We start from the raw sequence: 26,302 nt of genomic DNA, 5'->3' as shown, positions 1-26,302 counted from the left end.
TTACAAAACTACCCTTATTTCCCTATCAAATTTCATACCCTTCTTCTTTCAAACCCATGCCATTATCCCTTATTCTAATTCCCCACCCCCTATTATACCCTTAAAACCTAACCTCCCATCCCCATAAAACCCTCCATTCATCCCTTACCACAACTAATGAAAAATTAAGCAAAATACCTCAAAAATATCACAATTCACCTCAACTCAACTCTAAACTCTCAACCCTCTACTCTTATTCTACCTCACAACCACCATCAATTCTCAACTCATCTTACCACTCTCAAATCTCAACCTTCTCTCAAGAAAATCAAGGAAGCAAGTCCAAGTCAACTCAAAAGAAGAACATCAAGAAAAGCTTTGAAGATCAAGATTGGGACAAGGTGGGTTTGAAAAAGGACCATCCCCTCTAACCCCCACTTCTACTCTCCCTTTCTCTACATTTTGCACACACCACAATGATTTGAGTCCTTCAAGGGCCCCTTTTTCAATAAGGGTGCCCTCAATGGACTAAATCAATATCAAAGCCCCCTCACACTTGTGGGCATACCTCAAACCATTTTCAATTTTATTTTTCTTTATTTTAAAAATGACCGAATCCGAGGGTACCACGTTGTGTGGGTGGAGTAGGGTGCCTAACACCTTCCCTACTCCATAAATGGACCCCCTTATCTTGAATCAAAGGTTGGACCATGCACCTTATCGTACGAGAGTCATCAAAAAGTGTCAAAGCAACATATTTTTCAAAAAAAAATACAAATTCGGGTGACCATTCACACCCAATTCCGCATTTGAATGGTGGCGACTCCAAAACACCCCAAAGTGGAGGGATGTTTTAAAAACATTGGAAATCCCGTGTCCTAGTGGCACTTCAAAATTTTGGCATGGTCTCCTCTGTTATGTTAGCGTTTCACGGAACTCAAACCTGATAAACCAATTTATAACAAAAATTGTATATAAAAATGTAGATATAGGAAAATAATAGCGGAAGACTAATTACATCTAACATGTAAGTAGATCAGAGTGCAGAAGATTTATCAATATACAGGCTTACCAAAACACTCTCACTCCCTCATAGGCCTAAACTCTCAATCCAAAAACTACATACATCTGGATGAAACTGACAACACTAAGGATGTGGTCCTAGTGCTCACCAGGCAATAAACTCTGATCGTCGATCTGATCGATCAGATACTCCTCAATTACTGACTCTACGCCTGCCTCGGTAGCTGCAAGTACTGAAATTAAAAAAAAAATGAAGGAAAGGGTGAGTAACAATGGTTACCCAGTAAGTCCACAGCCAATTCCTACTAATAACCCTTCCTAAGCATGATCGAATAAAGCATACTGAACATTTTAATACATGCAAGGTTTTACAAGATAAAATACGATCAACTGGTACATATAGGTAGGGATGAGCAACTAAAAAGTTTAAAAATTACACATAATATCAATCATCCATACTCATTATACATTTTTCATTTTATGCAAATAATGTTGACAACATTGGAATAATGGACATGCTTCTCAGTTTGTAATTCGAAATATAACGACATATACATAATACAAATGGTGGAGTATTGGAATTAAAGAGTTGGGATTCACGACTGGATCGCTCCCAGTCAGGACATGATATTCCTCAATAACATCGTAGTTCTTGATTTTATGGTTGGTCGTGTCTACCACGTTTGCGGGATCATTTATCTGGCTCAGACTGACCGTTTGACGTGACTGTAAGCAATGGGTCTCTTTTCGATGTGTCAGAACGTTCGACTACTACTAGATTGTTAGTGATCACTGACCAATCATCTTCGTCTATGCCTATTAGGCGTGCATGTGATTCCCAAATGACACTCCACTCGTATACAATACACGTTCACTAGTAAAGATAAGAAAGGAATGGACCCGGATTCCAATTGTGACTCCACTCTCATACGCGTCCCATACCACGTATGAGCTTGGTGGTCCCTACCATACATCCCAAGATAGTGCATCCCTCCGGATGATGTGACGCACTATCCCTTCAGGCATTCACAGACCCTTTAACAGCTCACAAAATAGTTACATATATATATTTTATTTTTTTTAAATAAAAGGGAAATCAATAGAATAGGGTTGAGAATGGATATCCAGTTCCTATCATACAACCGTGGCAACCCGGCCTAAAAATAAATAACAGTACTCAGCGCACGCGCTAACATAATCGGAAATAAACATGCAATCCTTTCATTAATAACCTGGATATCCTTTCACCAACCTACATACAACATACAATGTAAAATGCAGACATCACCCCTCGGGTGTGATTCTGACATTTTACCGTTCATTCCCTTTTCCCATTCTCTCGACATTTTCATTTTTCATCCTTTCAAATCAACCATCCATTTCCAATCTTTCAAAGTTATTCTTTTGATCTTTCCATTGAAAATCATCAAAGTTTATTAAAAAATAAGGTCCCGGCGATGCACGGGACCAAAGCTGTTAAAACAGAGAAAGCTGGTGAAAATTTGGCTAAGTGTCGGAAACTCAATTTTTCAAAATTCTCGAAATTGAAAACGGGTTTTTCGAAATGAAAGTCTCGATCACGAGATTCGACACCATATAGTTTTTGTAATCTAATTCAAAGTTATGCGAAAGTTATTACATTTTGAAAACTTGCCGAAAACGTCGAAAAATACGTTTTGTTCTTGAAACCAAAATTTGGATTTTGATCCTTTGAGATTCGGTTCTCGAAACCATTCCTATTGTTCCGAAATGGGGGGTAAAACCTTAATTTCATTAAAGAACTTAAAGTAAATGGAAAGTAAAAATTAAAGAGGACATTTACTTAAACATTAAAATGAATGGTGAGAAATAATGTATAGGCAATGGGGGAGTCAAGCCAAGAGTCAGAACACAGTTCTGAAAGAAACTGTTTCAGTCGGTGGCTGTCGGTGGCAGAACCATAGTTCTGTCGGTGGAAGCGATTCAGAATATTCATCGACAGGTGTCGGTGGGACCGACGGCATCTGCCGACAGAGCAAAATTTTTGACGGCTTCTTGGTTTCGTAGGTGGCAGAAGCCTCATTCTGTCGGTGGGACCGACAGAATGCCCTCGGCAGGTACCGGTGGCACCGACCCCTCCTGCCTACAGCCTGAACCTGACTCACAATTTTTGGGTTTTTCGATCCCTTCTTTGGATTTTTGTTCCGTTCCTCAAACCCTTCAACCCACCCACGACTTCAACGTTTAAAACGTAGATAAAACACATCAAATCCTTATTTCTAGCATAAATTTATATTCAAACAAATATTTCTACGATTTAAAACAAACAATTAACAAGTTTTGTAAAACCTAAATGCACATTTTGAAATCTAAAGTTACCAATAGGAATTGAAAGTCCCCTACTTGTTTGTGGACGTCAGAGGTGATAAACTTGCCCAATGATCAAGGTTGGTGGTGAAAGAGTTGATGTTGAGCTGAGTTTGATGCAAAGAGGACGAGGGTTTGCAACTTCTTCGACAATGGTACTCCTTTCCACTTCTACCCTAGAAGACGAGCCTTACTAACAAGGTGACGTTCCGAGTTTGACGATACCTTAACTTACTTGTTGGTTTTTGGTGGAGGATGAGGAAAATGAAAATGAATGGGTTAACAAAGATGGTGAAGTTGTAGCCCTCGTCGTGGCCGACAACTTTGCCTTCTTCGTCGAGGTTCAACGGTCCTTCGCTCTTAACGGATCTTGAGGAGAAGAGAGAACCCTAGGTTGAGAAAATCTGAGTTTGGTATTTTGGAGAAGAAAGAGAATGACTTAAAAGAAAGTCAGCTTTCTTTTATAACAAGGGCAAGGGCATACTTGGAATTTCTTTATTCTTTCTAGTTTCGACCGTAACTTAACTATTTGGGCTCGAAAAATGACAAACGAGTATACCATTTCGAATAAGTTTTCGTTGCGGACCTAACGGTGTCATCAAATTTTCCTGATTCTCGCTCTAACGAAACTTTACTATTTTGGATCCCACTTAACGTGAAATTCGAGGATTTGTTAACTTTTTCACCCGAACTTGAATTCAAACTTGCTTACAAGATAAAGTATATATTACGATCGTTTTGAAACTAATGGCGAAGTCGATTTTCCTTGAAATTAATCATAGCAATATTCGAGTATTTTACTCTAAGTCTCTCATTTGATATTTTCCTCCAAATCTCAACATTTAATTTTCCTCGAGATATGAGTTAAAAATCCGGGGTGTTACAGGCAATGTCAGGACAAGTTATAGACAAGTAGATCAATTTTCCCACAAGACGCTTATATTGATCAATATCCTCCAAACACTCCCCCTCAAAATCAACCAACATGTGATTCTGCTCAATAGAAGTATCAATGGGACGAGAACCAAGTTGACCAGAGTTAATGAGTAAATTAAGAACATACTTACGCTGAGAAATAAATATACCAGATTGAGACCGCTCAACCTCAAGACCCTAAAAATAATGAATATGCCCAAGGTCCTTAATCTTGAATTAACGTCTTAAGTAAGTTTTTACCTCGGTAATGCTAGCATTATCATCTCTAGTAAGAACAATATTATTCATATAAACAATCAGAGCTATAATTTTGTCCTGGAAGTGACGCAAGAAAAGAATGTGATCAGCAGAATTCTGATGAAAATCAAATTGATGCATAAATTTAAAAAAATGTTCAGACTATGCATGAGGAGACTGCTTCAGTCCATAAAGAGATCAATGAAGACGACGGTCATGTGTAAGAAAAGAAAATGTGAGAAATCCAGGAGGTTGGATCATATAGACTTCTTCCTGAAGATTACCATTGAGAAATGCATTCTTGACATCTAATTGAAAAAGAGACCACCCACTGGTAACGACAACAAAAAAGAGAACGTGAATAGTGGTCATCTTGGCAACTGAAACAAATGTCTCTTGATGATCAATCTCATAAGTTTGAGCATAACCCTTGACCACCAGATGGGCCTTATAACGAGCAATAAAGCCATCTGGATTATGCTTAAGAGTAAAAATCCAGTGACATCCCACAACCTTCCTACCAGATGAAAGAGGTACAAGTTTCCAAGTTTGAGTCTTTTCAAGAGCATTCAACTCATCAATCAAAGTTGGTCACCACTCAGGATGGGTAATAGCATTTACAACAGTAGTAGGAAGAGAAACAACAGAAATAAAAGCAAAAAAAACTCCGATAGAAGGGTGAAAGGGAACAATTAGATATATAATTAAAAATGGGATAAGTAAAAGTGGGCACTCTTACGAGTGGCAATAGAACGATTATCACAGAGGATAGGAGTTGGAGGTGAGATGGTCTGATTAGGAGTGATGGTAGTATAGCGAGGACGTCGAGAGAAAACCTGTAAAAGGAGGAGGTGATGAACTGACAGGAGATGGAAAAGGAGGAACATGCATGGGAAGAGGAAAAAAAATAAGGGAAGGATCATCAGGTGAATTTAGATGAAACCATTCAAATTGAATGCCAACAGACCCATTGTAGTATGAGGTATGCTCAAAAAGGGAAACATCCCAAGAAATGAAACATCGTCGAGAAGGAGGATGGTGACAACGGTATCCTTTCTGAATAAAGAAATAACAAAAAAAACATTTGACGGCCTTAGGATCAAGTTTAGTACGAGTTTTGTCAAGAATTTGAACAAAGCAGACGTACCCAAATACACACGGAGGAAATGGAAACAAGGGATGATTTGGATAGAGTTGAAAGAGGGGTGTGACAAATTGAAGAAGTCGGAAGGGGGTCCGATTAATAAGATAAACAGCAGTAAGAACTGCATCGGCCCAATAGAGAAGGCACAGGCTAACTCTAGAATATGGCGATATTTTTCTTTCTAATCGACCATTTTGTTGAGGAGTCTTAACATTGGACATTTAATGCTTAATGCCAGACTCTAAACAAAGTTTCAAGACCTCACTATAAGTGTACTCAGTATCATAATCAGAACGGAAGGTCTAGACGGTACGACCAAACTAGGTATAAACCATAGCAAGAAATTACTTAAAAATTCCAAAAACTTCACTCTTGTGTTTCATAAAATAGACCCAAGTAGTATGATTGTGGTTATTGATGAACAAGACAAAATATCAAAAACTAAGAGTTGATGTGATAGGGGAAGGACCCCACACATCAAAATGGATTAGGTCAAACATAGCAGGTGTAGTAGTATTCATACTAATAGGATAAGAGGAACGCACGTGTTTAGATAATTGGCAAATTTCACAAGAAAAATCAAACAAATTGTTATTATTAAATAAAACAAGGAACATGTGTTTTAAATATGCAAAAGAAATATGGTTAAGTGTAAGTGTCAACGCATTACAAGAGTCTTATTAGACTGACTACTATTACTAATCTTGAAAGTAGAATGAGTGTTAAGTAAACTAGGTACGTCTAAAAGATATAGTCCATTCACTTCATGTTCAGTGCCAATTGTCTTCTTCAACTCTAAATCCTAAAAGACATAATGAGGGGGATAAATAATTATACTGCAATTCAAATTTTTGGTAATGCTACTAACAGATATAAGATTAATAGTGAGTTAAGGAATATGCAGTATGTTAATTAAGGATAAAGAAGATGTAACATGAAAATGACTATGACCAGCTATAGAAGACAAAGAACCATCAACCAAGCAAACCTTGTGATGACTAAAACAAACACTATAGGTTTTGAATAGGGATGACGTACAGTTTATGTTATCGGAGGCACCATAATCAATGATCCATGGTGAGGAAGTGGTGGAAACACTGTGTGCAGATACGAAAGTACATAAGTAAGAGAAAGTAGAGACTGACTGAAAAAAATTTTGAACTTGTCAAGCTCAGCCTGAGATAGAGATACCGAGTTCGAGGAGGATGTAGTAGCTGAAAGAGGTACTGAATCAATAGTCAGCTAAGATACTACATGAACTGAACATCGTTGAGACTGTTGACGTTGCTAATTAGGACAACCATGAAGTGCATAACAACGAGCCTTCACATTATCCAACTTCTCACAATGATCACATTTATGTAGCTGACGGGTAGACAGAGACCCACTAGGAGGCTGTGGAGAAGGTAGATGAGCAAGAATAGTAGAGTGGTCTCTTGAAGAATGAGGTAGAATAGCTGCGCGACAACTTTCATCAACCAAAACATGAGAATACGTAATCTGTAGGGATGGAAAGGGATCCATACCCAATAAATGAACTCTCACATACTCAAACTCCTCTCGTAAATCGGTTAGAAATTGAAAAACTCGATTCTTCTCCAGAATCGACACATATAATGTTTCATCAAGAGGATCTTTCCAAGCATAGGATGAGGAATAGAAAATCAACTCTTCCCATCGAGCATGTAATTGTGATATATAGGTGGTAACTGAAGAATTACCTTGCAAAAGACGAAAATCTCATGCTTTAAGTTAAAGATCCGGACATTATTTTGACGATGCGAGTAGATACTTTTTGCGGAGTACCATATATGTTTTGTTGTCGAGGAGAACATAAATCCAACCGCAATGTGTGGTTGCATAAATATAACCAGCAAAGAACATACCATAAAATCATTAGCAAACCAGTGAGAGTAAGACGTGTCAATTTGTAGAGGTTGTTTGTCAGCTCCCGTAAGATAACCAATCTTTTCCCAACGAACATTTCAACTGATCATGCCTAAAGAAGATAATTAGGGTCATCTAATTTCACGACGGTAATCTGAATTCTTGGAAAGTTGATTAAGTAAGAAGGAAGACCACTTGAACCATTACTAGTACCAGTGATCGATAAAGAGGACGTCTCAAAAGCCATTTAAAAAATGTCTATGTACTTTGGTTTGAAAAGAGTTAAAAAAGGACGAAGGGAAAGCTCTCAATAGCACCCTTGCTATGAATACAGGCTCCAAACAACCCTTATGCTGATCACAGCCCTCCAAATATATCCAAATAATACCCTATACTGATCGTAGGCCTTAGATGAGCTTCCAAACAGCACCTTTGTTGTGGGTACAGGCTCCAAAACAACTTCTGTGCTGGTCATAGGTTTCAGACGAGTCTCCAAACAGCTTCTGTGCTGATCGTATGCCTCAGACGATGACCCTGCAGTGGTTGCAGGCTCCAAAATAGCCTTTGTGCTGATCGTAAGCTTCAAATGAGTCTTCAAATAGCCTATGTACTAATCGTAGGCTTCAAACGATTATCCTGCAATGGTTGCAACCTTCAAACATGGTCGTAGGTTCAACATAGGTCTCTTGTAGTAATCACAGGCCTCAAACAATGGCACTACTGTGATTAATGACTCCAAACAGCAACCTGTGGTGATTGTAGACCCCAAACAACAACCCTGCTAAGTTCGCAGGCCTCAAACGATGGCACTGTTGTGATTAATGACTCCAAACAGCAATCTGTTGTGATCGTAGACCCCAAATAGCAACCCTGTTATGTTCGTGGGTTCCAAACGATGCAAACAGCAGCCCTGTTATGATCGTGAGTTCCAAGATGATTTAGAACATATTTTTGCAAGCCTCTAGAGCCATTAGTTGGCTTAAGAATAGCAACCCTGCTGTTGCTGTAAAGTTTCAATGAGTTTTTACGACCCTATCGTATGTTGCGATTAGGGATGGAGTAAAATAACCCCTATAGGGATGATTATTTACACTGAACCGAGAGGTTGTGAGGTAGATTTATGAGAGGGGGGTTGTGCGATGGGATTGTAGCAAGGAGGAAGGAGAGGAGATGGAGGTAGGCTCTGATACCAAGTTAAAAATAAGATAACAGTAAAAAATGTTTCATTACTAAGCCCTATTTAGGCTTTAAGGGAATTACATAGTCTAATAAGTGAAAGACTAAAAAGGACAAAAAATCTGTAAAACTAATAAAATAATAGTTATTCAACAGATACCATATAGACTTATAAAGATGGATTGATTTTCTTAAATTTAGATATATTACAATCAACCTTAATAGGTTTATATAGAAAAACAAACCCAATAGATCTTATCCAAATTTAATCAAAATCAATCTTAATCTAATCAATTCCCTAATAATATGATCCTAATCTTCATAGAAATGATGTGATGCATCTCATTACACTTTATTACAGTGCATCATCCCTAATACTCTAACATTGCTATTGCCACACCAACTGTGTGCCATTCTTTGATGATTTACATAGGAATTGGTTTGGCAATAGTAACTCTCTTGATTAAGCTCCCCTAACTGCACACTTATGTAAACTTATCCATTGTCCTACCCATTCAAGAAAATACCGAATAACCTATATAACTCAAACCTTTTTTCACAATAATACTATAATCCCATGCACCCAATTTATTTTAACTATTCTATTCCTAGAATGAATAAATTCCATGCAAACACATTAATCAACCCCTTCTTTAAAAATGACCTAGAAATTTGAAATTCATGCTGATTTTTGTCCTCGTAACTTGGTTAGGAATTGGCAACAGCTGCAAATTAAAGGCCAGCTGGTCCCACTTTTTCAGACTTGTTGCATTGGCACTCGTCACATTCTCTAATAAACCTTCAAAAATCTGATCGTGATAGAAGTTTTTTTTTTTTCTTTCATTTATTGTTTATAGTGTCTTATGGTAACTAGAATTACCTACACTTTGTGCATTGTGAAGGTGTTGTGACTCGAAATTTGATTAGTTTTTATTTCAGGCCCCAAACAGATCAAATCTTCAGAACAAATCCAGCAAAGAATTCTTATAGTATTTCCCTAAGTAATTTATTTAACTTGGAAGAATAATTTAAATACAAGATAGATAGACTACCCTAACTACCCATTACCTCATTCTCTACTCTTACACTAACGACTTCTCTAAACCACATGGGAATCTCTTATTCTCAAAATTAAATAACCACTCTGAGAAATGATCAATCAAAAGTATTTCACAGTACATTACTCTTGGTGTCTAGGCACTTTATGAAAATAAGTAATGGTAACGTATACCTTGAATTCGATAGGAGAAATAAAGTCAATTTCTGAATACCTTTCAATAATAGCAGCTTCATTAATTACCTTGATTATAAGAGGGCTCATTGATAACATATACCTCGAATTCATTAGGACAAATGAAGACAAAGGTAGATTCAATATTTTGACATTGACATTGCCTTCGATCAATCTCTTGATATGATGACTAACACACTTTCAAATCATTCAGAGACTAAATTTGTTTCATTCAGACATTATTCTTCATTTTCATCGATTAAAGGTTTTTTTTGTGTGCGTGTGGATGTTTAATAGTGTCAATGATAAGGTTGATTGGGTTAGTTGACTGAGGATAAGAAGGATTTGGGACTGTTTGATTGCAAAGTTAAGATGTTGGGTTTTTATTATTTTAAAAAACCTGTTTTTGATTAATTAAACAAAATTTTCAAGAGGTGTAAATTGCTGGTTACTTATGGAGAGTCGTGTCTTTTAGGTGTTCCATGAATGGGATACATCTTGTGTTTCCATGAATAGATACCCCTTTTGGTTATTCATGACCAGACATATCTATTAACGTTTCATAAATAAACACATCTCTTTACTCAAGTGTCTTTATGGAGAGACACTTAAGAATCCATTCATTCTTTATAAATATGTTTCACATTTAGGCGAAATTACTAGTTTTTGCAAGAACTCAACTTATGTTTTCTAGAATTCAACTAGAGTTTTATAACAACTCAATGGAATGTTTTAGTTTTTTCAAATTATTAAGCCAGATAACACATTATTTTGTAGGAGAATTCTTAAGATTTCTACTTGCAAAATTCTCATTGTGGTTTTGTTGTATCATAAAGGCTATTTTTGTTGGTAACCTGTCAACAAACTTGTTTACAAGGAAGGATAAATAAAATCTTAAAGAAAGTGATCTTTTCGCGCCTCGAATCCAAAAATTCTAGTTTTTTATTTTTTTTTTCACAACAAAAGTATGACATGGATATTTATTGGATTTATTAGGTAGGTTAGTCCTAAAGGAATATGTTGGTTTTGTTCAAGAATGGGCCGAACTTGAATGTGCCCTATATGTTAACGGAGTTAGTCCTAGATCTAAGGATGTGGAAAGGGCTGGTTTGTATGCTAACATGATTTTAAAGCTAACATGTTTAATAATAAATTGAGTTTGAGAAATGGGTTAATGAGTACATAGGCTCAGCTGGGCTGGGCTGGGCTGGGCTGGGCTGGCACATTTTTAATATGGGGGCTGATGTGTGGGAACATATCTCTTGGTGGAGGGGTGGTACCACTTCAGCCTAAGATAAGTTTGGATACTTTTGTTTATGTTCCTCTTACCTCCTCCTGTACATGAAACCAGACAGTGTATCTCAAATATGTTCCTCTTACCTCTGCATATAAGTTCTTTTAAGCTAAAAAGCAATTTTAATACAAGAACAAAAGAAAAACTACAGAACTACCCACATCTCTAAATTACCCATTATTTAACGAATTACCTCATAATCCACATAAATCATTTTCTCCCACAACAACATATGATCCCATGCACTCTACTTATTTGAATTATTCTACTCTTACAAGTAATTGATTCCGTACACACTATGTATTTTTAGGTTTTTGATGATTACATGTATTTTCCCTGTAATTCCAACCTAATGTGATTTTTCACCCAAGGAGGGAAAATGAAATTCCATCCAAAAATGAATTTTTTTCACTCCCAAATGTCACCTGAAAATATACCACCGACTCCGGTGAACTTGGGCAAGCTTTAATACTATATGCTAAAAATCAGTCTCTCCTTGTTATTTTAATTTCCTCCATTTTTTTTTTCTTTATGCAACTTTTACTCTTTCAATTTAAAAATGGTTTCTTTTGAGCTTAGACCTATAGGTCAGACACATTGCAAGGCAACCATGAGGTCGTTGGTTCCAAGTCTAACTTACCTACCAAGAGAAAAAAAAATAATAATAATGGTTTCTTTCTTTTTGATGAGGTGTACATTGTTTTGGGGGAAAATTACTTAAATGGAGTTCCTAACTTTTGGGCTGTAGTTTCAAAGTTCCCAAAACATCCCTTTTCACCTATTTTAACTTATCTAAGTTTTCAAGGATTGTCAATTCTAGTGATCTATGAGAATGAGTCACGACTGGAGAATAATAAACTCATAATTTCAAATATTTAATTGTAACATTTGATCTGATCCAAGTATCGATTTCGCCACTATTGAAGGGTCTTTCAATCCTAACATATTCACATCAAAACTGACTGAAACAAATAGTGTCAAATATATACAAATAATTATTATATACATATATTTATTTATTGTATAGGGGTTCAGTTCTATACAAGCTTGATCCGAGAACTAAATCAAATTGATTGATTCTCCATTTTCGTAACTCGGAACTGAATCGCAACTTGTTTCAAACCAAACCAAATCACCCCGAACCTCAAAATTATCGGTTTGAACCGATCAAGTTGCACCCCTAATTAGTCATGTTAAACATTTGGAATAATGCAAATTTTGTGTAATATCAAGAAAAATTGAAAAACATATTAAATGAATAATTGAAGCATAATTTAAATAAAACATCCTATTAATTAGCACAACAAACTTACATAATACAAATTATGATAGTGTGGTCAATAAGAGCGTTGATGAATTATAAGTAGTCTTACGGCCTCAAACATGAAAAATTGAATGTCCCGATCAATCATTAATATGGAACTCCACTGTTATTTCTTGATTTTGTTGATTGTCGATACAAATACCACATTTGAATGATCATTTATCTGACTTAAGATGACTGTTGACCTAGACCTTAAGAGACGTGTCATTCTCAGAGGTCAATTGTTCAACAACTGCAATCATCTAATGCCACAATAATCATTTAGTGCAGAGGTATTAGTGTCATTCACATCAAAATACCATTGGCTGGCATCCTAGAGATCTTAAACAAACTTTACTGATTTTCTTAAACAAAGCAATTAAGACTAAAATGTGCAATTCACTTTTCGCACTATCACAGTATTCACAAAAATCTATGGCAGCTCCGTCCTCTTCTACTATATTACTTTAACACCCCCCCCCCCCCCCCCCCCCCGCCACCCCCAAAAATAATAATAATAATAATAATAATTGTAATAACAATCCATTCTCCATTACCCAACTAATGCTTACTGTACCATTGCTTTTAGTCACAGCAGCCTGTAACTAAATGGGCGAGCTCATGATGCTACCCACGGTTCCAAGGACTCGTCATGACACTGACTGCTGCATTCCCCTGCTGTGGTGCCGTCTGCAGTCTCATCTGTCTCTGTCCACTAATCTGTTGAGTTGGAGACAAACCCACTTGCCCAGGCACGTTAACCATGTTTCTCATCTGTTGCATCTGGTCTAGCTGTTCTTGTCGCAGCATCTGTGGAAATGTCTGTAATTGTTGCTGCTGGTTGTTCCTATTGAAGTTAGTGGCTGAAATATTTGGTGGCCCCATTGGTGTCATACCCACAAATTGCAATTGAGCCATGCCACCTCTGCTGTTTGCTTGATCCAATACAGACCCACCGTGCATCGGTGGGCTGTTTCCTGTCACCGTTCCACCAACCCCTTCAACAGAAGAATTCCACCCCATAGACAGTCCACTTAGTATTCCCCTTCCCTGGCTCTGACTCGGGTTGCCAAAACTGGAGACTTGGCTGCTAAGGGTATTAATCTGACCCACATTTCCTCCCATGCCCAAAATATTACTCATGGAACCAATACCAACTAGGTTTCTGGATCCCACATTCCTCTGCAGTAGTTGCTGCCTTTGTCGTTGCTGTAACAGAAATTGTAGATCAGGATGATTGTCGATCATTTGATTCCCTCTATGAACTCCTGTATTACCCAATGAATTACAAGTGTTGTCGATGAGAATGGAGGATATCTGGGACCGCAATTGTTGAGGGTTAAGAAATGAGATATTGCTGCCTATGGGAAGCATGTAGGGTGACTCACTTGAAATCAGTGTTTGGGGTACCTTGGCCTCTCCATTCTCAGATGTGACACTTTTAAGTGCACTTGGCTGTTTAATAGTAGAAGAATTGCCTGAAATCAGTGTTCGGGATACCTCGGCCTCTCCATTCTCAAGTGTGACACTAGTAGCGCCACTTGGCTGTCTAATAGTAGAAGCATCAGTAGGTTGTATTTGATCATCAGTAAGTTGGTAGCCTTCGCGCTTCATCTATACAAGCAGAAAGATTCTTAACAGACACTTTTAAAATAAAAAAACTAGAAAAAAGGGTATTTTCCAAATACCCCCCTGTTAAATTGGTTATATTAGACTTACCCCCTAGCAAAATGCAGGATTAGGTTTACCCCCTTGACTGCAAGTTAAGGTTGTTTTTCCTTGATGATTTAACAGTAATTTTTTTTTCCAAATTTTGATTTAGTAATTTAAGTAATTGAAGAGCATTTTAGGAAAAAAATCAAAATTTCACTGATAAATCTTAAATCATAAAAATAAAAACTAAAAAATAAAAAAACATAAAAAAAAGCAGCGTTGCCTTACGGTCAAGGGTGGGAAACTTAATCTTGCATTTTGAAAAGACGTAAACCTAATATCACCAATTTAACAGGGGGTATCTCTAAAATACCTAATAAAAATTTAATGTTGTAAACCTACCAATGAAGCAAACTGAGCAGCAAATAGGTCTGCATAATGCTGCCAAAGAGAGAGATTTTGTAAGCCTACCAGTGCTGTAATACTTAACAGACTCTTTAAAATAAAATAAAAAATCAATGTTGTAGACCTACCAATGAAGTGAACTGAGTAGTAAATAGGTCTGCAGAATGCTGCCAAAGAAAGAGATGCATGAGAACTATTAATCCCATCAGGAAAGTAAAGTAGTACACAAGGTTCAAAATCTCGTCTCGATGCAATATCTTGGTCAGGAAAAAAACCAGAGACGGTCGACTGAGATATTCAGAGACAATCCGAAATATTAGGGCTTAAATGGGTCGGGTTTGGCCTGGGTTTGAGTATATCCATATCGATCCTATTAACTAAAACCATACCAAACCATTTTGCGTTCACTAAACCCATATCCAGATCCGACCAGACCAAAATTACTTGATTTGGGTTGGATAATTTTGAACCATTCATTTTTATTTATTTTTGCTATATTTCTTTTCTAATTGTTATACTATTCTATTTTACCATTATAATTCTATTATTTTATAAGAATTCATGTTATTCGGATCTACTCCAAGGAACCAAACCCGCTAAATTCAGATTCGGATCACTCAGATTTTATCTGACCCACTGTATGTCCTTCAAAATATTCAATGTTGGGGGTTCAATGTTTTGTTCTGTTTTGACCGAAATGTTCAAAACATTATGAAACTTTAAACTATGTAATTAAGAACTTGTCGTAATAGTCATTAAGAGGAACTCACAGTAATAGGCAAAGCCAGTACAGGGTCGCTCTCCTCTTCGTCTCCATACAGAACACACACATCAACCATTCCATCTTTAGACTTCTCCGATATGACAACTTGGTTCTGGGTCTCATTAACAATGATGGGTATATCATTACCTGGGTGGCCAGAAAGGTCAGCAGATGGTTGATAAGCTGCAGTCGACAATAAATGAATTAATGAAGAAAGACTTACATTGGTAGACATGTCTCGGACGTGTGAACACCATAACCCTAGTTTTACAAACGTTGAGACTCATTTTCTTGGACTCTGACAACTGGAAAGCAAGCATGTCAGGGACATGGGAAAATGACTTCCTTTGAAGGAACCGATCATGCTTGCACTTTTTTAAATTAAGTCCACGCCTGAAAATGTGGAAAATAGAAATGTTAACGTAAAATACTTGCAAGATTACAGAGATGATAATGACTAAAGGCTATAGGAGACAATTCGAATAGAACCTCTGGGACACTCTTTTGATTTCCAAAAACCTATCAAAGACTTGATTGTGGCCTTTAGTCATTGAAGATAAGATCAGAGGGGAAGTCCCAGTTGAGGGGCTATTAGCACTGAATGGACCATTGACATTGCTCACACTTGTTTGAGATACAACTCCACTCTGAGTTTTTTTCGAAGAATTAGACCTCCGTTTCAAAGTATCTTTTTCCCGCAATCCAACAACAGGCATTGCAGAAAAGTTTCCTGATTGTGACGATGCTGGGGAATGAACCGTCCCCGAAGCAAAAACCTGAGGAATGAACCGTTGCACTTGTGATTGAAGATGGTTAGATTGTTCTTTTTCACCCATTATGTGATGGCCATCTTTGATTTTCCCCATCTCTGGCTTGTACAATGTATCGGTTTTGGTCAGCTTTTCTTTTACACTGCATTGCACTCCCCTACAGGATAGATAAGAGGGCATCGAAGCCTCAAGTCTTGGGACCCCTCCAAGAATTGTTTTCGGTTGAACTTGAACCAAGTCCAACAGCTTTTGTTTTGGTCTCTTGACATTAGGCGAGTGGGATGAATGTGCCTCACTTCTGCCCCTCTTTCCAATAAGCAATGCACTTGGATATCTCATGTGAACATAAGAATTAGTGAGATCTTGTTCAGGCATGGAAACAAAATTTGACAGAATTGTAGTGGTGGCTGTCGAAAGTGATCTGGAGCAAATTGAATGTTGCGGAATACTATTTTTCTCTGTATTTTGGAAGGCCCTTGAGAAATTCTGTTGAACACATGGAACAGCAGATCGCAACTCTAACAAAGAATGAGACTTCGAATTCTCAAGCACATGGAAACCAGAGATATCGTTTCCATGGGTCAGATTGTTAGGTATGAGGTTAGCTGCTTGTGCATTGTTCTGCCTCGTCCTTTTTCTTCCCCCAAACATTCCTAGATTGAGCTGAAACAATTGCATGTATTATTGAAACTTACACATATTAACACATTAATTCCTATTGGAATGTATGCATGTTACCTTTTTTGAAACTGGCATTCCACAAAGTCTTTCAAGCAATGGTGTAGGGCCCAAATGAAGCTTTGGTTGCAAGGATTTAAGAATACGAGACTCGAGTGTCTGATACAAGAATGATTATAAGAGAGCACCACACACGAGTTAAAAACTAAGGTAAATTACACTTTCACCCCCTATGGTTTAGCGTAATTCTATATTAATCCCCAAGCGTTTCGACAATTGCACTTACCCCCCCCCCCCTGCATCTACTTTCTGTCAACCAAACAGTTTAAAAATTATTTTAATTTTTTATAAAGACGATTTTACACTTTTTAAAAATGTTATTTTTCTATATACAAAATATAACTGTGAAAAAATGGGTTAGTTTGTGGATGCTTACTCGGGATCTTTTTTTATAGTTTTGAAATTTAATTTTTTTAACAAAAAAGAAAAAATCATAAAATGTGAGGGTAAAATAGTAAAATAACATCTGAACTTTAATACCATGTGTGAAAGGGTAGGTAAGTGTAATTGTAAAAATGTTAGGGGGAAAACATGGAATTATGCCAAACCACAGGGGTTCAAAGTGTAATCTACCCTAAAAACTAATCATCCTGCCATGCATGGAAGCTTACCAGTAAATTATCATAAGTCCAGGAATCATTTGAGATTGATGAGATATCCTTGACGACATTCTCCGTGCACATTTGTAGGAGCACTTTATGAACGATAGGAGGTTTTCCAGTAATACCTGATTTAGGCACACCTTTTCTGTAATCTCGAACCTGCATAGAGAATTTTCTCACTTTTATTGACCTTAGAGTCATAAAATATGACATTGTAAGGCACTCCACACATAAGGGTTAACAAGGCCGGCTTAATGTGTCAGATGTTGTACACTGTTCTTAATGCAGGACTGTGCTAAGTAACCTAATATGAAGCAATTGGATCAAGCAACACATTACCAAGAAAAATAAAGAAAATAAAATAACACTAAAACTATCCATAAATAATTAGGAGGATCTAATAAGCAACTAAAAGATAAGTTCAAATCCTAAATTGCAATCCTACAGTGCCAGATCTCAAAATATTGAGTGAGAAATTCCAATGGGGAAGTCTTTACATCCACTAGCCCAGGGTTTCAAACAATACACAACTAAATTCACTGAATACACTCAAAGGATTTCAATGAAAAGTTTTGGCTCAAGTGTCAGCAATAAAGGAATTGTATTAGGGTTAAAACTTAGGCAATATTCACAAGTTTAGAAGCAATTTTCAGCAGCAGATATCAATCAAAATTATTGGGTTGTGAAAGGGATCAACTGAGATTTATGGGATGAGAATGAGGTTTGGCTGGGTTGTAGTGGGGTTGAGACGGTTTGGATAGGGTACATATGGCTAAGTAGGGATGTTATGGGGCTGAAAAAAGAGATTTCAGTGGTGTCAATGAGGCTGGGGTAGGGTTTGGCTGGTGTAAAACTAGGGTTAGGGTGAGCTTGGGTAGTTTTGAGATGGGTAGGGTTTTGGCTGGGTAGATATAGGTTTAGGTGAGTTTTGGTATTAGGGAAGATCGAGGTCTAGGAAGGTTCTGCTGTGGTAGAAAGGGTTAGGGTTAGTAGAATTGGGTCTAGGTGGGTTCGATTGATATAGATCTAGGGTTTATGGGGTTCGGCTATATCAATGGACATGGGGGACTGGTTCAACTAGGTCAAAGAATTAGAGTTTGATAGAAAGAAGAAAAACCACTAGAAAAAATAACGGTAAAAAAGAAATAAGATAAGAAGATAGAAAGTAACTTGGAATTCGCACCATTACAATTTTTTTTTTTGCTAAGCAAGCAAGAGGTAAATGGTCAATGGAGGTAAACGGGATCTGAACCTAGGTCATGAGATCGACTCTCCTCAAGCCTTTACCACTTAGCTAATTGGCACCTTCCACACCATTATACACTTTGTATTCACATCAAGATAATGATTTCACACCATTTCAATCTCTAGAAAGCTCAAAAGCATCTGTAAATTCTCTATTATTCTAAACAATGAAGCCTTCATAAGTATTTATAGCATTCTCTGATCCTAAAACCGATCTTGAACAGTAAATTATTTCGTAGAATCGGGAGGATCAACATAGTCGAATCATAAATTCACTGTAACAAAAAAGGTAGGTTCATATTTTCCTTTCTCTTTCAATGAAAATATAATATATTTCACATAAAATAAGAGAATTCCGGGGCTATGGTATCACCAGACTTTACAACTTACCAAGTTGGCACCTTCTACATATCATCTATCTATAAACATAAAAGTTTTAATAAACATGCAGATGCACAGATACACATGCATGCACACACGCATACACAAGTCATAGAAATGTACATACACACACATGTAAGGATGCACTGTATTAAGAACTTTATGGAAAAGACCTTGACCACACAAATTATTAATATGAAGAATCATCTATTTATGCATATCAAGGACATGGATATATTTCTTAACAAAAAGATAAAAAAGGACATGGATATATCAATTTGAGATTCATATCATTCTTTCTTCAATTAATAGAAAAGATCCAAATAAAGGGATTGCTTGCATTAATTACTATGGGAAGGAATAAAAAAAATCACACATTCTACTCAAATGACCATAAAAATATTGTTTTTGGATAAAAATCAATAAAGCACCTGTGTGATGTTAGCTCACCTCGCAGGCAATAGTTCCATCAACATACTTGCAGGGTATATCGTCAAAACTATCTCCAGGCAGAAATCCATACTCAATTGCCTAAAATAAATGAGGTTCGTGAAAAGACAACATAATGGCAAATTAGATTATAAAGAGAATCTAAATCATCCTTTCCAAATTTTAGGTAAATATTTCAAATAAACTTTTTTTTATAAGTAAATAGAATAAACTTAAAGCAGATAAATTACACAATCGTCCGTGTTTCCAAAACATATGAGGATGAATTTCGATTTGATTTCCTCAAAAGGGTGTGTGTTGATGATAGGGACATCAAAGCTTGAAGAGAAGATTTTATTTTATTTAGTTTTCTGTTTTAGAGATTTATTTCTAGTTTTTTTTTGGCTTTTTTTCATGTTTTGTTGGCCTATGATCCTAGACTTGGTATAATGTTTAGGGATTGTTTAGTAAATTTAGCTTGTCTTTTATTTAAGTTTATAAGGGTTGAAAATTTAAGAGAGAGTTTAAAAAATTAGGTTATTTATATTTTTATATATATTGTATCAGGATTTTTTTTTAACGAAGAATTTGATGAATAAAGAACGAGTTTCTTTCATGGAGTTACTTTAAGTGAGTTCTCCATCATTCTTGGTGTGATTCTAAGATTCTATCCTTCTATCCCATCTCTTTTTCTTTTTTTCTTGATTTTCTTTGAATTTTCTTGTTCTTGATTTTTGTTGTCGATCCGAATACTTGGAATAAGGTGAAAGATGACGATGATGGTGATGATCAAGTTTATCATGTTTCTTTGATTTAAGTCTTATAAGGAATGTAGAGGGCTTTGTATTCAAGTAGGATCATATTATGACGGAGTTGGGTAGCTCGCTAGGTTCTTTGTTCTTTCTTTTTTAATTTGTCTATTGTACGAGTCATGGTAGTCCTCCTCGACCTCCTTAGATCAGTTGTAAAATTTTCAACTTTTAATGTATCCTTCATCTATCATACACATATTTGTGTGTATGTATGATAATAATTGTATCATACCGTTATGACAAGGACGCTCCATTTTCTAAAAATATATTGTATTGAACATTTCGTCATATACTCAGTTGTTGAACACATGCATGCACACTTTTTTAATCAATTCAAATATCTTACACTGTTTTTATATGATTGTAACATGCATTGGCTTATCTAAAAACATTTTTTCTACTATATAAGGAATGCTAAAATTATATGCTTCATCAATCCACAAAACCTCCAATACTTTCTTTTCCAATAACATCCTCAGTTGTTTTGTCTTTTGGTGATAAATCTTTAAGTATATTTTGATCTTTTAATATTAAATTCTTTTAAAGAGTTTTACAGAAATCCAAACAATATTTTTAACAGTTACAAAAGTTCCATTACACTAGACCAAAATACCATTACCTTTTATCACAAAAAGATGGAACAACTAATGATGCTATTGGAAAGAAAGGTATTGGAGGCTGCATGGACTGAAGGTCCATGTAGAGCCTGGACCGAGGTCCTCATCTGGTCCATGTGTACTGCTTGGTCCAAATGACACTTCAGACCTCTTCAGTTCATGGTCTAGATTCGGTTTGGAAAAAGAAAATAAATAATTTTCTTGGCATGATCTAAGACTTTGAAATTGGACGGTCAATGAACTCCCAAATTTAAAATTCAAATCAAATGGTGAAAGAGTGTCCTTTCTAATTTCCATTTTAAGTATCTTTTTTAATTTCTTTAATTAAAGATCAAATTGCATGAAAGAATCTGCGTATAAGGTATGTGGGGATCAGTATTTCTAAATTCTGATACTTCATATCATTGTCATACACCAAAACACATGTTCCTTTGTTGCATGGTATTATTCTATACACGTGTATATATTGTATAAGTTTAATGTGCTTAATAAAGAAAATATTCTTATAAATTTATGCACAGATATGTATGTGCTCATTATTGGCAAGCATGCAACCATGGAGCGCTTGCTTAGGGGCCTAGGCAGCAATAAGTGGTGCAACCCCACCAATGGAAGTTTCACAGGATTTGGGTCAATCAGGAATTTGTAAGTTGACTAAGTTCCAAACCCATTTATGTAAAGAACAACAATATTGTAGCAGAGATGAAAATCTTGAGGTTGATATGCAGTAGAATAAGAAAGACAAGATCAAAAGTGATAAGCTTGAGGGAATTTAGGGATAACCCAACTGGAGATAAAATAAGGTAGATCAAGATGGTTTGGCCATATACAATGAAGGTCAAAGGGTTCTGGTTCATATTTCTTTTGATTGGTTGTTTTGGTCCATGTTGAAGGGTCTAAACAGAAGAGAGTAAGGCCAAAAATTACATGGATGGAGCTAGTGAGAAAAGATAAGCTCCTTCTAAAGATAAGGCTCAAGAAAAAGTTGAATGACAAAATATGATTCACACTGAAGACCCCAATATTTGGAATAAGGAAAATAATATTCTCGAAAGTCAAAATATGCAACATTGCATATTCATGGTGGAAGGAAATTCAGAAGTAGACGGGCTTGCCGATCTTAAAATGTTGAGCACCACTCTTGTAGTTTGGGACCACTTTCATAAATTACCATTTCCCCTACAATGGCTATCTGCATCTGTTTTTGCCTTTTAAATTAAATTTATCTCCCAAACAGCATGGAAGGTGGGGGGAGTCAGATAGGGACAACTATCGTGGCCAACAGGTTGAGGTTAAACCAAAGCCAGCCAGGCTACAATAGAAACTATCTCAGATTCCAATGGGTTAAGCCAGAGCTAACATATGACTAGTGACAAAACAATGGGCTCCGTTTGGGCCAGAGGATTAAGACTACCCATTACCACCCCAAATGACAGATGGGATTCTATGTCCTAGGTTCACCAGCACATTCTAAAATGCTTGAATCATACAGAGACAAACTACAAATTTTACGAACATGCTAAATCCATCAATGTTGGCGTTTAAAACCTATGTTACCTAGTATGCTGGTTCGCTCGGTTTGAATTTGGGTTCACATTCCGGGGTTCAGCACTCTTGAATGAACCCAGTTCATAGAGGTAGTTCGTAGAGAATATTTAAGTCATTTATATTAATATCATAAAAGAAGACTCATGTCAAGGGGCGTATTATCAGTTTGAAAACAAAGGATATATATCTTTAATATTTGATCAAATCTTGGGATTTCCAAGAGGAGGGTTATCACTAATATCGACCAGACTGTGGGAGCATCTCTAAAATTCACCAAAACATGGGGTTCTTAAGGTTCGTTCATGTTGACGAACCCACTACAAACCAAACCTCGAACTGGTTCGGTTTGTACCAGTTCGCAATTTGGTACTTTATTAGCAAACCTGGTAACATAATTAGAAACTATAATTCCTTGAAGCTTCGTAAGCAGCAACTGCATCTTTATGTCATCGAGAAGACAAGAACAGGGCAGCAGAAAATAACCAAATTATGCTTGAAAACAATGATTATACATACAGAGAATAGTGTCTCAGAAGCCCTATTGTAAGGAAGCAACAGCTTGGGTGCACCTTGGCGCAACGGCAAAAGCATCCCCTTTTGAATAAACGTAGTCAGTCAATATAATGCCAATAGTAAATGATTGACGGAAAAAAAATGATTATGAACAGTATAACATGATTGTGAATAACATAAAATTAATGGAAAGATACAATGTGCTTCAAATTTCCCAACAAACCTCCGTAGGATTTCCGATAGAAAAGCCATCAGGGAACAAGTTTAGAGAAAAAGAAACCTCGACCTCGGGATCTGTCATACAACTTTTTGAGATAAAGATGGAAATTAAATGAGCATTTTATTGCATTTGTACTTTGTGCCAGAAGTTTACATCACCTCGTGAGACTTGGTGCAGTCCAGATTGAACCAATGAATTTGAATAATCAGCAGTATGATCCATTACCCCAATGAAACCACCCTACATGAAATGAAACATGTCCTGTGATTCCAATTTCAATTTTGCAAATAAATAGTATAGATAACTAAGGTCTGCCATAAAAATCTAAAGCAAGTGAGATTGAAGCTAAACATGTGGAAAAAACTTGTATAACCCCCACATGAATAGTTTACAAACTTACGCTTGTAAAGAATAATTAACGGAAATGTCCGTGACTCCAACCCCTTCCAGAGGATTGATATATAACGTCAAAATTAAGGAACTCTTGCTTTATAATCAGAGGAAGTCTGCTGTTCATGTGAAAAGTCTGAGCAACCACAATATCTTTCTATGAATAGAGTTATCAATTTTCCCTTTGTGCGTATGTGTGCAGCCATGCTCAATGGTTATCAAATGAGTAGTTAAAATGTTTTCTAAGCAACCATAATGTTTGCTTATAAAATCTAAACTGGCATAAATTTTACTGCTTGCCACTGTTCATCTCTGTGCTAAATGGCTGTTGTAAGTAAATATATTTGTTTCCATACTCAATGGTGCCGTGTTAAAGTTCTTTTCCTTTTGTTTTTCCAAGACAAACCAACAGCTCAAAGCAGAAATTGCCACCTTAAGTTTAAGAAAAGGAAAGTTCTTGTCTCCAATGACTTTTGACGCACAACATACAGCTGAGATGGGAAAATATTCCAAGGGATACCTTAAAACTACAGATCCCTAGGAAAACTGTATTGATCCCTAGGAAACCTGTGTTTTCCTTCCTGTCTCAACTGTATGTTGGACATTGTGTGTCAAACGTCTGTTGAGATTAGAGAAGTCCTTGAGAAAATACTTTACCCCAAGAAATGCAATAACATCTAGATGACATTTTCCAAAATAAGTGGTTTTTGAAGAAAATGAATTCATGCATGGTAGCTTTCTAAGAGCAAAATACTACTAAATGCAGTTTCCATTTCCAATCCCTAAAAAACCTGAACCATTTTGGGAAAAAAAAAACAAGAAATGGGTGAAAAGAATGTCATATTGTACTAATGAAATTGTTTTATCAAACCAAGTTTAAATGGAAGTTAGGATTGCTGTTTTGTAACAAAACAAAGCCCTTTCTTTCATAATTGTACTAATGAAATTGTTTTATCAAACCAAGTTTAAATGGAAGTTAGGATTGCTGTTTTGTAACAAAACAAAGCCCTTTCTTTCATAATTGGCAATCTAAATAAACCCTTGAAATACCCATAGTCTGATACGATCTGAAAGGGATATTGACTTAACTTCCTACGCCATTAACACCTAGGTATTTTCTGTGTATTGTTTGGGTTTGAATCATTTGGTATTAAAGCCATTACCACGCGTCAGGTCCAAACCTCAGGAAAACAATTTGGGGTAAGGGTTAACTGGGGACCAAAAAAGAAGGGTACCAAAATAAAAACCACCACAAAATGGGCACCAGAGGCATTAATGGAAGGTCCAACATGGGGAAGTGGTTACCTAGGTGTCGAAAAGTGGGTAGCAGAATGGAAGCTACAACAATGGGTCACCGAAGACATCAATTGTGGAGTGTGGTGGTATGTTATGAACATAAAGAGATGTGAACTTAACTTTCCCGCAGCATTAATATTTAAATATTTTTGGTGCATTGGTTGGGTTCATATAATTTGATATCAAAGCCATCATTGAGTGCCAGATTCAAACCTCAGGGGAGTGACTTGGGGAAAGGTCTACCTGGGGGACCAATGAGAAGGGTACAAAACCGCCACAATGTGGACACTAGGAGGGGAGGGGAGGGGAGGGGGGGGGGTGTTTAATGGAAGGGATAACCCAAAAAGAGGGTAGCGAATTGAAAGTGCCAATGTGGACAAACGACGATGTCAGGTACAGACTATGGTGGAATGTTGTGATCCTAAATAGATCCCGCACCATTAACACCAAGGTATATATTTTTACGGTATATAAATATAAATATAATTTTTTTTTTCTTTTCGGAGTATTGACTGGGTTCGTATCATAAGACCAATCGATTACCTAGAGTCCCGTCAAGCACCATATAACAAAATGATCCACAGAGAAATTCTCAACCAAAATTCTTTCTCAATCACTGAGTCGCCCTATAGACAACATGCAATTCGTCTCCTAACTGAATAAATTATTAGGGAAGAAACCACCACGGAACTACATTAGCAATCTAATAATAACATAAATATGCCAAAAACAAACAACAATATTCATCCAAAAAAAAAAATAATAATAATAATAATCCATAAAAATTAAAAATAAATAAACTATTTTACCTCATTAACACTCTTCTTGGAACAAGTATCTTGTTGTTGTTCTTCTTCTCTATGCGATGAAGATTTATCCTTGAAACCATCATCGTTCTCGTCTATCAAAAAGGGCTTTGGACGAAACCTTGTTCCAACCTTAGCAACCTTGAAAGATACCCCCATCTTGTATATATACAGAGAGAGAGTGAGAGAGCGAGATGTACGAGAGAGAGGAGAGGAGAGGAGAGGAGAGACGGAGGAGCTTGGTTTGAATGGTAGAGTGGGATGGGATGGGATGGCACAGTGCCCTAGGTTTACGAAAACTCTCTCCACTACGTCATTATGCTTCTAATCATCTGTAGATTCCCATGAAGCCTAACCACGTAGCTGATGTGGTCTGAACTTTCGCCCTATAAAATATCGATTTTGAACTTTTAGTAAAATACTTTTAAGTAGTTTAGCGCGCTTCAAAAGTTTGGTAGAACCCACCTCGTTCAATTACACGTGTCTTTTCATGTTTTAATGTAGGTTACTATTATTTGCACACACCAAATATATTTTACGCACACACTTAAGTATTAT

At 36.6% G+C, this 26,302-nt stretch overlaps 1 protein-coding gene across 2 annotated transcripts; it reads right to left on the bottom strand.

The window, feature by feature from the left end:
• Positions 1-13,062: 13,062 nt before the first annotated feature.
• Positions 13,063-26,090, bottom strand: LOC147394301 (protein PHYTOCHROME-DEPENDENT LATE-FLOWERING-like). Of its 2 annotated transcripts, XM_086454382.1 has the most exons (13): positions 25,748-26,090; positions 23,411-23,492; positions 23,256-23,326; positions 23,036-23,113; positions 19,564-19,644; positions 17,497-17,646; positions 16,886-16,984; positions 15,867-16,810; positions 15,601-15,770; positions 15,385-15,524; positions 14,743-14,781; positions 14,612-14,650; positions 13,063-14,170 (listed from the first exon to the last, which is right to left on the bottom strand). In XM_086454382.1, exons 1-13 carry the CDS (start codon positions 25,901-25,903, stop codon positions 13,184-13,186), a joined length of 3,036 nt encoding a protein of 1,011 aa, XP_086310508.1. In that variant the 5' UTR covers positions 25,904-26,090; the 3' UTR covers positions 13,063-13,183. The 2 variants fall into 2 exon arrangements, with proteins under 2 accessions (XP_086310508.1, XP_086310509.1); XM_086454383.1 differs by lacking the exons at positions 23,036-23,113; positions 23,256-23,326; positions 23,411-23,492; positions 25,748-26,090 and having other exon boundaries at positions 19,545-19,633.
• Positions 26,091-26,302: the final 212 nt, after the last annotated feature.

Source organism: Akebia trifoliata, chromosome 9 (assembly GCF_017979445.1).
Source record: "Akebia trifoliata isolate Shusen 1 chromosome 9, ASM1797944v1, whole genome shotgun sequence".
NCBI lineage: Eukaryota > Viridiplantae > Streptophyta > Magnoliopsida > Ranunculales > Lardizabalaceae > Akebia > Akebia trifoliata.
Note: the sequence above shows the minus strand (reverse complement) of the source record. Positions and strands in the feature narration are given on the sequence as shown.